Source organism: Mizuhopecten yessoensis, unplaced genomic scaffold (genome assembly GCF_002113885.1).
Source record: "Mizuhopecten yessoensis strain PY_sf001 unplaced genomic scaffold, ASM211388v2 scaffold10977, whole genome shotgun sequence".
NCBI classification, from domain to species: domain Eukaryota; kingdom Metazoa; phylum Mollusca; class Bivalvia; order Pectinida; family Pectinidae; genus Mizuhopecten; species Mizuhopecten yessoensis.
The window spans coordinates 165,672-180,585 of record NW_018408816.1 but is presented as its reverse complement, the minus strand read 5'-3'; the positions used below and the strand labels follow the sequence as shown (position 1 = coordinate 180,585).

The 14,914-nt window shown below is 35.3% G+C and overlaps 1 protein-coding gene across 1 annotated transcript in view; it reads right to left on the bottom strand.

Annotated features, from left to right (window-relative positions):
* Positions 1-11,524: 11,524 nt before the first annotated feature.
* LOC110464255 (monocarboxylate transporter 5-like) overlaps positions 11,525-14,914 on the bottom strand; it is a 29,222-nt gene continuing 25,832 nt past the window's right edge. Inside the window, exon 6 of the mRNA XM_021519365.1 lies at positions 11,525-13,815. Coding sequence (XP_021375040.1) covers positions 13,595-13,815 — 221 coding nt within the window. The 3' untranslated portion in view covers positions 11,525-13,594. The remainder of the gene's footprint in view (positions 13,816-14,914) is intronic.

The window sequence follows — 14,914 nt, the reverse complement described above, 5'->3', positions numbered from 1 at the left end:
GATACTCATGTATACATATATATGAGCGGTTAGACATAAGATTGCTGTGGGGTGGCAGACTCGTCCTTTTTATAAACAGAACTACCCGCATGTGGTCAGAACACATACGTTGCAGCATTCTTACATCAACCAGAAGTGAAATGTTTTAGATTTTTTTTAATATAATAAATGTCTATTAGTTTTTGTAAGCACTATATGGTGTACATTTACACTAAACCTGTAGAGAATTCTGGAGATATCTTGTACTGGATCATCTTAGGATTAACAGACTGATCACTGACAGAGCCTTTCTCTACTCTGTACAACAAACAAGGAATAACACCAAGTCAATTATTACAACAAAAGTCACAATTTTTATTTCAAAAATATGTTTTAAATTTGACAGACGTGCATTACAGTACTCGACGTAATCACTAACAATACTGGACATTTTTCGTTGCACATAACATATCATCACGAAATACATACATGAAAAGGACTATATATAACCCTCGTATTACAGTTCTTGGTACTTGAAAGTCTTGAACACATTAGAAAGAAATATATACACAAAAATTGCGACTGAAGGTTATTAACTTTTTTTTTAACCTGGATCAACTAAAAGTTGATATGTCTTTTGAGAGATGAAATGAAATGAAATATGTCTGCCAAAAAAATCCTGTATTTATCCAACAATAAGCCCAAGTCTGGTAATAAGCCCACCCATATCTATAGCCACTAAGTAAAACACCGACTTCAGTGATGTGTAGTAAGTTCAGCACTTATTTGAGTGGGAATTATGTGTTGGCACCTTGGGGGTTTTACAGGATAAATACATATAGGTAGGCTATAACTGCAGGGGATAATGGGATTGATATGGAAAGATGAACACAACAAGATATGAGCATTGAAATATTTTGAGCAATATATATATACAGAAACGTTACTTAAAAATTCGTTTACTTTAAATCACAACACAATATAACCAATAAACTTGCACCTGAAATGAGTTTTCTTCTATCCTTATTTCTTGTGTATTGCCTGTGGGCTATCTGATGAAGAGGACGGTCTCCTGATTCCATGTTCCTCATCATAGCTGACAACATCCAATCTAAATTTACATTTCCATATGGTGCTCCATGTAAGGTGTAATAAAATGCTGTTTGTAGTATATTGTATATCATATATGCTTTAAAAAGCTAGCATTGTCCCCTAAGATGGACTACTGCATCCTATGAGCGACAAATCTGAACAGAATCCTATAAGACAAGGGGACCTGGTCCTATGCCTTCAGGGAGACCCAATGGTAAATATTAGGCTCCATGTGGACTATTCCTGATAATGCTCGCTAATGTCTTAGTTGAACAAGAGAAGACTTTTGTATGAGGTTAGATCTCTGGAATGTTTGATGGATTTTTTTAAAATATTCAGCTGTTATATACAAAATTTCTATCATAAAGTTTTACAAATAATGGAAAAAAAGTACCCGAGTCAGAACATGCAGGTAATTTGTTATCATGGAATACAAAAGTTAACAGAAAATTTAATGTAAAGCGATTTTGAATCAAACAGAATTTCAGAAATAGAGTTTATATACATATATTTACATTTGCCCTCGCGCCGTCCCATTACAACAGTGTTAGAGGGCAAGTGTAATTATATAGGCAATAAATACAACTACCTGTTTAGGTGTAGGAATATGTAAACTAGCAAAATGGCTGCCTGAAATGTATTTTGAGGCAGGGCAAATGGTTTTTGTAGGAATATGTCTTAAAAAAGAAAAATATGTAAATATGAAAAATACCTGGTTGTCTGGATGTAATTATTGTTGATATAATTACAAGTGGCCTCTGGCAAAACTACCAAAGACCACTTGTAATTATATCAACAATAATTACATCCAGACAACCATTTATTGTTTAAGTAGCTACTACTGCAATAGAGGTGTAATGCCCAAATTTGGTCTGTCAACAATTCTGTCGGTTAACTTTTCCTATACATTTTATTTTAATTTTCCGTAAATACCATTCAGATTCTGACATAATTACAAACTTAATGCCTCCCTGATGACACAGGAAAAAAATTACATTGTTCAGACATTTGACTAGCAAAGACATTGTTTATGACCATTTACATTTGACCATGTTTCCCTCCTGACTTTGGACATGTAAATATTCTATTTTGGAGAAAATGATCCAAGGTTTGAGAATAAATGATCCAAGGAGACTAAATGATCCAAGGTTTGAGACTGCAGTACAGTTCCTACAACGTATGTGGCCTACACATTGTCAACACACTCACTTCTCCACTTCTGTTGTTCTAATGTCGCCCAAACTGGGTACAATCATTCCGGTCTGTATAGACCATGTTTAATGGATTCATTCAGAAACCAATATTGCTGCCATATTTGATGGAGAACTTCTATTCAACAGAACTGACAGGTTTCGACCAACCACAAGAGTGCCCCTAAGTGTGGGAAACTTTGGAGCAAAATCACAATATACATATGTACTGTGAATCAGATATTTTTGTTGGGACCAAATATCATGGTTCCCCGACAAAACATCATTTCGTGGGTACATGAATTCATGGATTACAAGTACCCACTCAAACAGCTTTATATCAAACTTGTAAATACCTCGTGGACCTATGAATTCTTGGATGAAGACAACCCACGGAATCAGAAGTTTAATACCTTATGAACATGTGTGATTCACAGTATACTCTTATGTCCTCTTAAACTTCTAAATATTTCTATCAATGTTATTTTGTGAAATTGTTCATACCGCTGTCCAAACCATGAGCTACAGGAAAGGCCTGTACACTTGGTAAGTGTTTTCTAATGATACGTTTCATTGTTTACATTAATCACACGCAATAAGACAGATACTGGCTAAGTATTCATATCTACCTCATAGGATCCATTATCTTTTTGTTTTGCTTTCTAGAGAAAAAAAGAAAACTAGGACTGATCAAAATATGTATATCCAGAGAGTACAGGTATGCACAAACTGTGACCAACAGGCGTGGTCAAACAACATTCTACTGTATAAATTATACATGTGATATATACCAACAGGCTAGGTCAAACAACATTCTACTGTATAAATTATACATGAGATATATACCAACAGGCGAGGTCAAACAACATTCTACTGTATAAATTATACATGTGATATATACCAACAGGCGAGGTCAAACAACATTCTACTGTATGAATTATACATGTCCTATTTAAAGAGTCTTACTAACAATCTACCAGCTAAGATTTTACTACTTACAATCTACCAGCTAGGATTTTACTCCTAACAATCTACCAGCTAGGATTTTACTTCTTACAATTTTCCAGCTAGGATCTTGCTACTTACAATCTACCAGCTAGGATCTTACTACTTACAATCCACCAGCTAGGATCTTACTACTTACAATCCATCAGCCAGGATCTTACTACTTACAATCCACCAGCCAGGATTTTACTACTTACAATCCACCAGCTAGGATCTTACTACTTACAATCCATCAGCCAGGATTTTACTACTTAAAATCCACCAGCTAGGATCTTACTACTTACAATCTACCAGCTAGGATCTTACTACTTACAATCCACCAGCCAGGATTTTACTACTTACAATCTACCAGCTAGGATATTACTACTTACAATCTACAAGCCAGGATTTTACTACTTACAATCCACCAGCTAGGATATTACTACTTATAATCCACCAGCTAGGATCTTACTACTTACAATCTACCAGCTAGGATCTTACTACTTACAATCCACCAGCTAGGATCTTACTACTTCTAATCCACCAGCTAGGATCTTACTACTTACAATCTACTAGCTAGGATCTTACTACTTACAATACACCAGCTAGGATCTTACTAATTACAATCCACCAACTAGGATCTTACTACTTACAATCCACCAGCTAGGATCTTACTACTTACAATCTCCTAGCTAGGATCTTACTATACTTACAATCCACCAGCTAGGATCTTACTACTTACAATCCACCAGCTAGGAACTTGCTACTTAAAATCTCTACCAGCTAGGATCTTACTACTTACACTACCAGCTAGGATCTTACTACTTACAATCCACCAACTAGGATCTTACTACTTACAATCCACCAGCTAGGATCTTACTACTTACAATCCCCCGGCTAGGATCTTACTACTTACAATCTACCAGCTAGGATCACTATATGCAGTCTATCACAATCAGTGTCTTACTATTTAAGAGTACAGTTTACTATATGTAGCTAGCTAGCTATAGAAGTCCAGGTGTCTCTATTTGAACTCTAGGACTATAACCATTTTAGTACAATAGTATACATTTAACAGTGGGATTATTAATAGCAAAAGTGTTACCTGAAAATCTAATAATATGAGATTCTTATCAGTTCATCATTTAAAAATAATATGTGTTTAAAGTGGTAAAGGTATATGAATACATTTTCAATAAAATACCTTTAGGACATAAATAACGTCTACCAGCTGGGCAAAGTTGTTTGAAACGAAAGTACTGTCAATTTATCGTTAAAGGGTCATAAATTCATATTTCAATTAAAATTAATTGTTATTTTGTACCTAACAAAAATCAAGTTTTTTAATGTCACTGCATGGTCTTTAGACAATCCAACTGGAGCTTCACTAATGGTAATTACATAACAAATTAAGGTAATCATAAGCTACTTATGGTAATTACATAACAAATTAAGGTAATCATAAGCTACTTATGTTTCATACAACTAAGCCGAGTCCATTTTTAACTATATTTTGATTTATTTACCAACTTAACTCTACAGATTATATATATATATACATCTGTGTTGACCAGATCTATATGTCAATATACATGTATATCACTCATGGAGAAGAGAGGCAAGAATTGAAAACTAGATTAAGATTTTGATACAATAAATATTTAACAATAACAGGAGGTATTCCAGAATGACATCAGATTCATCAATAATAAATATTCTACAAAAATATTATCAAAATGACCTTTGAATCATACATAAACAAGATAACATTCTTATACACTTGCTTTCTTTACCTAATGCCTACCACATATACCCGGTAACCACGGTAACCACGTGACATTATGCAAATACTTTCACAGCTAGATCTTGTTGATAACAACAGCTCTATCTTCAGAGTAGGTTACAATAAAAAAAATACCATGTGCTACAAGTTAAGTTCTGATTGGACAACATCGGGTCTAATTATGCTCTCGACAATATTTAAAATGTCCATCTGTTTTGAATGTTTCCATGATGAGGTATTCAAATCAGTATAACTTCACTTGACATATCTGACTTTCCTCAGCTTGTACTACATACACAACCATGGTCATTTCACATCATTTGTAGCAGAACTTGGTTTGACAGGAATAACTATTTTTTTACCACGAGAAAGAGAAAATCACAATGTCAAATATGTAACATGGTAAATTGTAATGTCACAAAGACACGTGTCACATATATGTCTCAAAGACATGTCACATATATGTCACAAAGACATGTGTCATATACATGTCACAAAGACATGTGTCAAAAGCATTATGTATATAGTATAGTAAATTATGTCACAAACAATAGAACGTCACATATAACAATCAGATAACATTAGCAAGAAGGCTGTCACAACAATTTTAACGGTGTAAACACGTACAATGGTCATGTTCTAAAATCAGTTAAACAATTAAGTAACGTAGATTTGACCTTCAGTTTCTAGAGCAGATATAAACGTGAGAAATTAGTTAGAAACTAGTATCAATCTCTCCTGTGTAAAACAGATACCCTGGTGGCCCAACCTCCTCACAACCAAACTCATCACCAACTTCATCTAAATGGCAGAGATTTTACATGTCATCAAGAAATCACAATGCCTTACAATTGAATACAGCACACTGTTTCTAATTTTACAAAATGCCTAGAAACTTTTTTCAATATTCAGCTTCAATTCGGATTTTAAATCAGGGTCTCCTAATTGATATAGCTGTATTGTATACATCTGTATCCCCATTAATGCTTGCATTTATCAAAGAAAGTTATGTTAAATTATTTTCACTGACGATGCATTTGTTCTGGATATTCATACCTAATTTTACATTCTTTAAGTTTTACAAAGTTTCTGTAGGAATGCAGACTTGCCAACTTTGTGAAATTTCCACAGGGGAGATTACCCGTGCTCAGAATTAAAACAGAAACAAAAGGGGTGTATTTACACCATATATTTCCACAGGGGAGATTACCCGTGCTGCTCAGAATTAAAACAGAAACAAAAGGGGTGTATTTACACCATTTATTTCCACAGGGGAGATTACCCGTGCTCCGAATTAAAACAGAAACAAAGGGGTGTATTTACACCATATATTTCCACAGGGGAGATTACCCGTGCTGCTCAGAATTAAAACAGAAACAAAAGGGGTGTATTTAAACCATTTATTTCCACAGGGGAGATTACCCGTGCTCAGAATTAAAACAGAAACAAAAGGGGTTTATTTACACCATATATTTCCACAGGGGAGATTACCCGTGCTGCTCAGAATTAAAACAGAAACAAAAGGGGTGTATTTAAACCATTTATTTCCACAGGGGAGATTACCCGTGCTCAGAATTAAAACAGAAACAAAAGGGGTGTATTTAAACCATTTATTTCCACAGGGGAGATTACCCGTGCTCAGAATTAAAACAGAAACAAAAGGGGTGTATTTAAACCATTTATTTCCACAGGGGAGATTACCCGTGCTCAGAATTAAAACAGAAACAAAAGGGGTGTATTTAAACCATTTATTTCCACAGGGGAGATTACCCGTGCTCAGAATTAAAACAGAAACAAAAGGGGTTTATTTACACCATATATTTCCACAGGGGAGATTACCAGTGCTCCGAATTAAAACAGAAACAAAAGGGGTGTATTTACACCATATGGGACAAATGTCATCTTTAAATGGCATCTTTTGGGCTGGTTCTTTCATATGAAATCATCAGAACAGAGGAATAGTTTAGCAAATTCAATTTCTAAAAATGCTCAATTTTAGAGTCCAAAATCAGGCAGAGTTTGCAAGTATAGGAATGACAATGACAAATTTATTGTAAAAACAGTAACACTGACCATAATACTGGCCTTGAACAAAGCACCTTAACATAGGAACTCAACCTTACCCTTGTATCATTAAAATATCTTGATTGACTGAATTACAAAAACACTGATAAAATGGTTCCCAGATATCTATAATGTAAATATGAATGGACAAAGGGACACAACTCTATAACCCCTCAAACTTTGTTCCTAGGAGATATCAACATACAAACACTCACACACTAGTTTTTAACAACAATGCCCTAATTTGCAGACCCATACTGAAGTATACAAACAAAGAGATGGTTACGGTGTAGCATGGCTATGTTTGTTAGAGATGGTTACGGTGTAGCATGGCTATGTTTGTTATATGATAATTATGTTGAGCATTTTTGTGTTGATAATAACTTAATCAACCCATGTAAAGATTTAGGTTATGGTACAAATCAGAATATTTGTATTTTTAAGTTATATAAACAAATTCAATACCATAGTGATAAACCTTACATCTCTTTATTACTTAGAAATTAGACCTTAAAAATATTTTTTCACATTTGACACCTGTGAAACTGAAAGTGGGTCAAGGTCATTAATTATCTTGCCAAATATCATGGTTTTACATTTCAGGAGAATTTGTTAAAATATATTTTATACATTTGACCCCTGTGACCTGTAAAGTGGGCCAAGGTCATTCATTTAAACAAACATCAATTAAAAGCCCTTATTCCAAGTATACTACATGTACAAGCTATAGCCAAATATAATCGTCCTAGGCCTTTAGCTTTCCAGAAGAATTTGTTGAAAAAAATCTCTATATCAGAACCCCATTACCTTGGAAGACTTAAAGTGGATCAAGTTAATCACCTCAACAAAATTGAATTGGTAACCTTTCCTACTGGCTATATATCATCACCCTAGGACTGCTTTCTATTTATTGAGTAAGGTCATTTACAGATTCTAACACATTTGACCCATATGACCTTGAATGTGGGTCGGGTCATTTATTTGAACAAACTTTTAAGCCACCAACACAGTATGCTATATGAAGTAAAGGGCCATCAATCACCCTAAACCTCTTTACTATTTCAAAAATATCTGTTTTCTTAAAACATTAATGGACGTGTGAACATGATAGAAATGTTGGTCATACATGTATTATCATTTATATAAGCAGCAAGAAATTAATCCTCTTACTCAAGTAACCTTGACCTTTAGCATTAAACTTTCATATTTTTAGCTACACTTTCTGATGTAGAGCAAAAATTGCAGTTGGCCCTTAAAATAAGCCTCCAAGTTTTAGTGTTATACGTCCATATGCAACATCAAATTTGGTGACCTTGACCTTTAAACTTTAGCCTTTGGTCTCACACTTCCTCATAAAACAAGTTAGCTGATCCTAACCTTTAACCTTTGCTGTCTTTAACTGTCATATTTAACAACAACTGTAGTATTAAGTCTGCTGCTTGAAAACCTTTCAGATTTGTAATGCCAGCAGAGCGTGGTCAAACGTGTTTTTCCTGAGGCAGTTTAAAAATATTCATTTTCAGTAAAATAATTATGCTAAAACCTGAAGAAGACAACACAAGAGCTGTTGGAGAAAGCATTGTTTGCCTATTCATAATAAATTTTAAGTTAGTAAATATCAAAAGATTATATTTGTGTGATATGTTTACCCACATAATAAATTACTTGGGTGAATGTTTTTATTTAGCTAACCTTCATTAGTAACCTACCTGGTTGGTGCTATCAGTCTGTCCAGCTTGACATTTTTCCAGAAAAAAATCTCAATATTTAAACAAGAGGCCCAATGGGCCCGACTCGCTCACCTGGTATTAATCTCACACTTGTAATCTTAAAAGTGGACTAATATACAGCTACAGGCAAAATATCTGTGTTCGATCCATTTGAATCTATTAAATGATTTAAACATATGCGCCTGTGACCTTGAAAGTTTATAGCCTTCCGTTCCGGCATATTTCTGGCTAACTATCATTACCCTGGACCTTTTGAATATTCAGAACAAGTCATTTAAAGATTTACACATATTTGATCCCTGTGACCTTGAATATGAGCAAAGGTCATTCATTTGAACAAACTTGGGAGCCCTTCATCCCAACATGTTAATGGCCAAATATCATCATCCAAGGCTTTTTGGTTATTTAAAAGAAGTTGTTTAAAGTTTTTAAACATATTTGACCCCTGTGACCTTGAAAATAGATGAAGGTAATTCATTTGAATTAACTTCGTAGCCCTTCATTCCAGCATGTTACTGGCCAAATGTCATTAGCCTATGCCTCTTGGATATTCAGGAGAAGTTATTTAAAGGTTTTAAACATATTTGACCCCTGTGACCTTGAAAATAGGTGAAGATTGTTTGTTTGAACAAACCTGGTAGCCCTTCATCTGAGCATGATACTGGTCAAATATCATTGTTCTAGGCCTCTTGGGTATTCAGGAGAAGTTGTGTAAAGGTTTTAAACATATTTGACCAATGTGGCCTTGAAAATGGGTCAAGGTCATTTATTTGAACAAACTCTGTAGCCCTCTATTACAGCATGCTACTGGTCAAATAGCATCATCCTAGGCCTCTTGGTTATTGAGAAGAAGTTGTTTAAAGGTTTTAAACATATTTGACCCCTGTGACCTTGAATATAGGTAAAGGTCATTCATTTTAACAAAACTTAGTAGCCCATTATCCTAGCATGTTACTGCCTAAATATCATTGTCCTAGGCCTCTAAGTTATTCAGAAGTTGTTTAAAGATTTTTTAAGACAATTGACCCCCGTGACCTTGAAAATGGGTGAAGGTCATTTATTTGAACAAACTTGGTTATGTTATCAGTAAATGCACCTTGAGGTAACTTTTGATCTAAACTTATTACTGCTGTGTACAAAAGACAACCTTCAAAGTGAGTTTGTCATTTCACATATTTACTTGTACAGTACATAATGTGAAAGAAATAGAATTGATCATTGCAATATGAGAAAGATCTGTTAAGTTCTTTTTTATGATCAGTCTCAACATATAACATGCACAACAAGGGATCAGGGGGAACCTACATATAACATTTGAGAAAGATCTCTCCACTACTTATTGAGAAACAGCGATAACAAACATTCACTATCAAAATCCAAGATGGCTGCCTGTCGGCCATTTTGTTGATTTGATCAGTCTCAAAAGTTATCCTGCACAACAAGGAACCAAGGAAAACATGCATAATTAATTTGAGAAAGATCACTCCAGTATTTCCTGAGAAATAGCAAAACAAACCTTCAATGTCAAAATCCAAGACGGCTGCCTGTCGGCCATTTTGTTTATTGGATCAGTCTCAAAATTGAACATGCACAACTACAGACCTGGAGAGCCTACATCAGATGATTGTGGGCTAAAAATATAGCGAGGCAAGAGTCAACAAAATGGCCCCAGTTGCCTGAAAAGTCATCTGTCTGAGTTGTGATATAATTTTCCATTTGTTATTGTTACATGACAAAGCAAACAAGAGGCCCAAGGGCCTTAGCGGTCACCTGAGTTATATCATAGGTACTGGTAGCTTTATTTTATTGTTTAGATGTGATGTGGAAATCAGCATGTAAACTAAGTGAAATACAATACTTGTCATGTCATCAATGGATAAGAATTTGAAAATATTGGTAAATGTTCCCTTTGGGGCCCCGCCCTAGCCCCTGGGGATGGGGCAGGAATCCTAATTTTACAAAGTAAAACTCTCATTTACCCAAGATGATTCTGACTAAGTTTGAGCAATTTTCTGCTGAAAATGGATAAAATATATACCGAAAAGTGTTATTTCCCTATATAAACTATATTAAACGTTAACCCCTCCCTAAGGGAGAACGGATAGCTCGGGGTCCTGATATTTTCAATTTAAATAAAGCCCCTGATGATCTTTCTTTCCACGTAAAGAAAATCACTGTAGTACCTCTGAGTCTGGAGAAGAAGATTTTTGAAATATTGATTAATTTTCCCTTTGGGGCCCCGCCCTGGCCCCAGGGGTCGGGGTAGGAATCTCAATTTTACAATTTGAAACCATCTACCTCCAAGGATAATTCTCACCAAGTAAAAATAATTTCCTACAGAAAGTTGTCAAAATATACCCAAAAGTGTTATTTCCCTATATAAACTATAGTAAACTTTACCCCCTCCCCAAGGGAGAACGGATAGCTCGGGGGTCCTGAAATTTACAATTTAAGTAAAGCCCCTGATGATCTTTCTTTCCACGTAGAGAAAATGAGTGTAGTACCTCTGAGTCTGAAGAAGAAGATTTTTGAAATATTGATTAATTTTCCCTTTGGGGCCCTGCCCTGGCCCCAGGGGTTGGGGTAGGAATCCCAATTTTACAATTTTGAAGCCTGATTCTGACCAAGTTTGAAAAAAATCCATCCACTGGTTCTTGAGAAGAAGTTGAAAATGTAAAAGTTTACGCACGACGCACGACGGACGACGACAGACGAAAAGCGATTAGAATAGGTCACGAGCAAAGCTCAGGTGACCTAAAAACTAATAGCCATTTAACCCATTTACACATAAAGTCACACTTGAACCTTACTAAATCAAAGACCGGGCAAGTTCAGTTTAAATATATATGGGTAAATTAGTTAACTGTGGGACTCTTTTGGTCCCAGCCCTCTGGTTCCTGAGGGGTGTGATTTAGATAGTTCACAATAAAATTAATATTGCTAATTGCTGGTCATGAAAGATTCCTGAAAAATTGAAATTTGTTCAATGATTTTTTAAAAGAAGAAGTTGTAAACGTAAATAGTTAACTGACACTAGACACATGATGGACGATGACAGATGAAAGGCATCGCAAATAGAACACATTCTTTGTGACAGAAAAATGGGCAAGTATGCTAGACCAGTTAAGCTTGTAACACTGAATAAACATAACAGTTTTATCTCACATTAGGCCAAACAAAACCTATTTAGTGTTTCAAGGTAACCCTACTGACCGAATTGTTTGTGCCTATCCGAACAATTTAAGGCAATTTTCAAAGAAGCACCGTTAAAGTCAAGATCACATTCCTATATAAAACTACTACTTAAAATCAAATTTGTTACCTTCCTATCTAACCTAAATTTTTCCAACATGTTACAAGAAACACATATTATTTTTTTTGTGTGGCCTTAATAAGGAAAAAAAACCTGAAAAACAGCAGGTACGCTTTAACAGAAAAAGGTTGATAAAGAATCAGATATAATAACAACAACAAATAAAAGAGTGTTCATGATGAAGTAACAACAAGAAAACAGGAAAAAATGTTTAAACTAAGTGAGTTGATTATAAAATAGCTCAGTAGAATAAATATGATGTGATCAATACACATACTTTAAAATTAAAATGTTAATTCATTGACTTGAATATTGAACTAAATTTGTTATCCTCACCTTACTCAATGCCCTTTAAACAAGAGACCCAAGGGGCCTGCATCGTTCACCTGTTTTTCAATGCTGTCTGTAAACATATTTCACTTGTGACATTCAAAGTGGTTTGAGGTTGAATTTATCTAATAAATTAAATTTGAAAGCAAGCAAGCTAACAAAGCATGTTAAATATCCTTTCTCTACAACTGACAGAACCCTATTTTCAAAGATTTTTAGCTAGCCTAGCCTGAAGGGCCAAGTACTTTGCCAAATACCATGATTCTATGCCTAATGATTCTAAACAAGTATATTTTTTTTTTAAAGTTGAATGATGGGCGGCGGCCATCACACCATTCTATAAGCTCCTAGGCACTTTGTGCCAGGTGATGAGCTGATACATGTTACAATTACCCTTCACTAAATAACTTCATCACTTCACTTTATCTTATTATCAATCCCACCACCCTGCATCACTGAAAGAGATAGCAACCTATTGATTGTAATACCGGTAAAACATTGTAGTATCTAAGAACATTGTATCAATGTTAATACGAAAAACAAGGGCAAATCCTGGTCATGTTTATTCATTGATTTCTGACAATTTCACCAACTGCTAAAACATTTGGTTTAAGCATTTGAAAATACTTCGGGCTGTGTTGAATAACTTAAGTTCAAAATTTCAGTTATTGTACTGTTTTCTTTAGTTGTAAAATGATGTTCCTGCAGAACAAGAGAATAGGAAATAAGCTTGGTAAAAATTAAACTTCAAGGTGGGTATTGTTATGAGGAGTTTCCATGCCCAATATCACTTTCGGTGACATAGGTTTGTGGGATTGATTATACTGTAAACAAGAAGCAGGACGGAGGTACAGACAGACAATGTCATACCAATATATCAATATTTATGCGTCAATAAACCCATGCCTGGTAATAAGCCCATGCCTGGTAATAAGCCCATCCAAATATATTGCATTTAAGTAGGAATTCCAATAAATCCTACTTAGTCACACACGTATCTGCCCCCCTGAGCTTACTGCAGGATAAATATTGTCCAGTCCAGACCGGGTTTTATAAAAAGACACTTAATTATAATCTCAGGATTAAATATTACACAAGGATACCACAGATCCCGAATTCTGGGCAGGTGTCAAGCTAATGTTTCCACTTTTTCTCCATTTTCTGTCTTGTTGAAGGAATCCATGGTTGATGTGTTGATGATGGTGGCGGCGTCTAGTGGCTGTTCATACTTCGGCTCAAACAGTCCGACAATCATGGGATGTAAGAAGAGGATCACAGCTCCGAAGATCATGCAGAATCCATTCAGGTAAGTAAGTGTTTGGAACGACAGAGTGATGTCCCTTATATAACCTGTAAAACATCATAAAAACAGTTCAGGTTACCAGTCAGTGACAAACTTACGATCTCTCTATTTTGGAGGGAGATTCACAATTTTTCACTTTCATTCCTTTACTTAAGACATACTTTCCAACATTTGGATTTTTGCTCCGGTCCAATTCTTTCTTTTAATTCTTTGTGTAACTAATTTACATCATAATTTTTTAATCTTGGAACAAAATTCATAACTGGATATGTCTCCAACAATCAGATGACCTGGCAGTCAACTTAGCTGCAAAGAAGAAGGTTTAGTACCATCTACGTATACATGTATATGTGACCATTTGAATTGACCACCTGACCAAGTTTTATTGGAAATTGACTATAGGTATTAGTTTCAGTGAAAATGGCTGGACAAAATAGCATTGGAAAGAAGAAGAGGAATGAAAGGGCCCCAAAAGGCCTGCACTACTGGACTGTTATTTAAAGTTGTTTGCAAATACATTTTACATCTGTGACCTTCATAATGGGTCAAGGTCAAATTTATTCATACTGATTTAAAGGGGCATCACGGTGAAGCAACTTTTTTTTTGTGTCTTTTTAGCCCACCATCATCCTGCTTCTGTGGTCCGTGGTCTGTCCGTGGTCCGTCCGTCGTCCATCCTTAAACAATTTTTATTATCAATATTTCTCAAGAAGTACCAGAGGGATCTTTCTCAAATTTTGTATGTAGGTTCCCCTTGGTCCTTTGCTGTGCAGGGCAGCTTTTGAGACTGATCGGATAAACAACATGGCCGACAGGCAGCCATCTTGGATTTTGATATTGAAAGTTTGTTATAACTATTTCTCAAGAAGCTCCAGAGGGATCTTTCTCAAATTTTATATGTAGGTTCCCCTTGATCCTAGCTGTGCAGGGCAATTTTAGAGACAGATCGGATAAACAACATGGCCGACAGGCAGCCATCTTGGATTTTGATATTGAAAGTTTGTTATAACTATTTCTCGGGAAGTACAGGAGGGAACTTTCTCAAATTTTATATGTAGGTTCCCCTTGATCCCTCGTTGTGCATGTTATATTTTGAGACTGATCATAAAAACGAAATGGATTAAAAGAAGAACTGAACAGATCTTC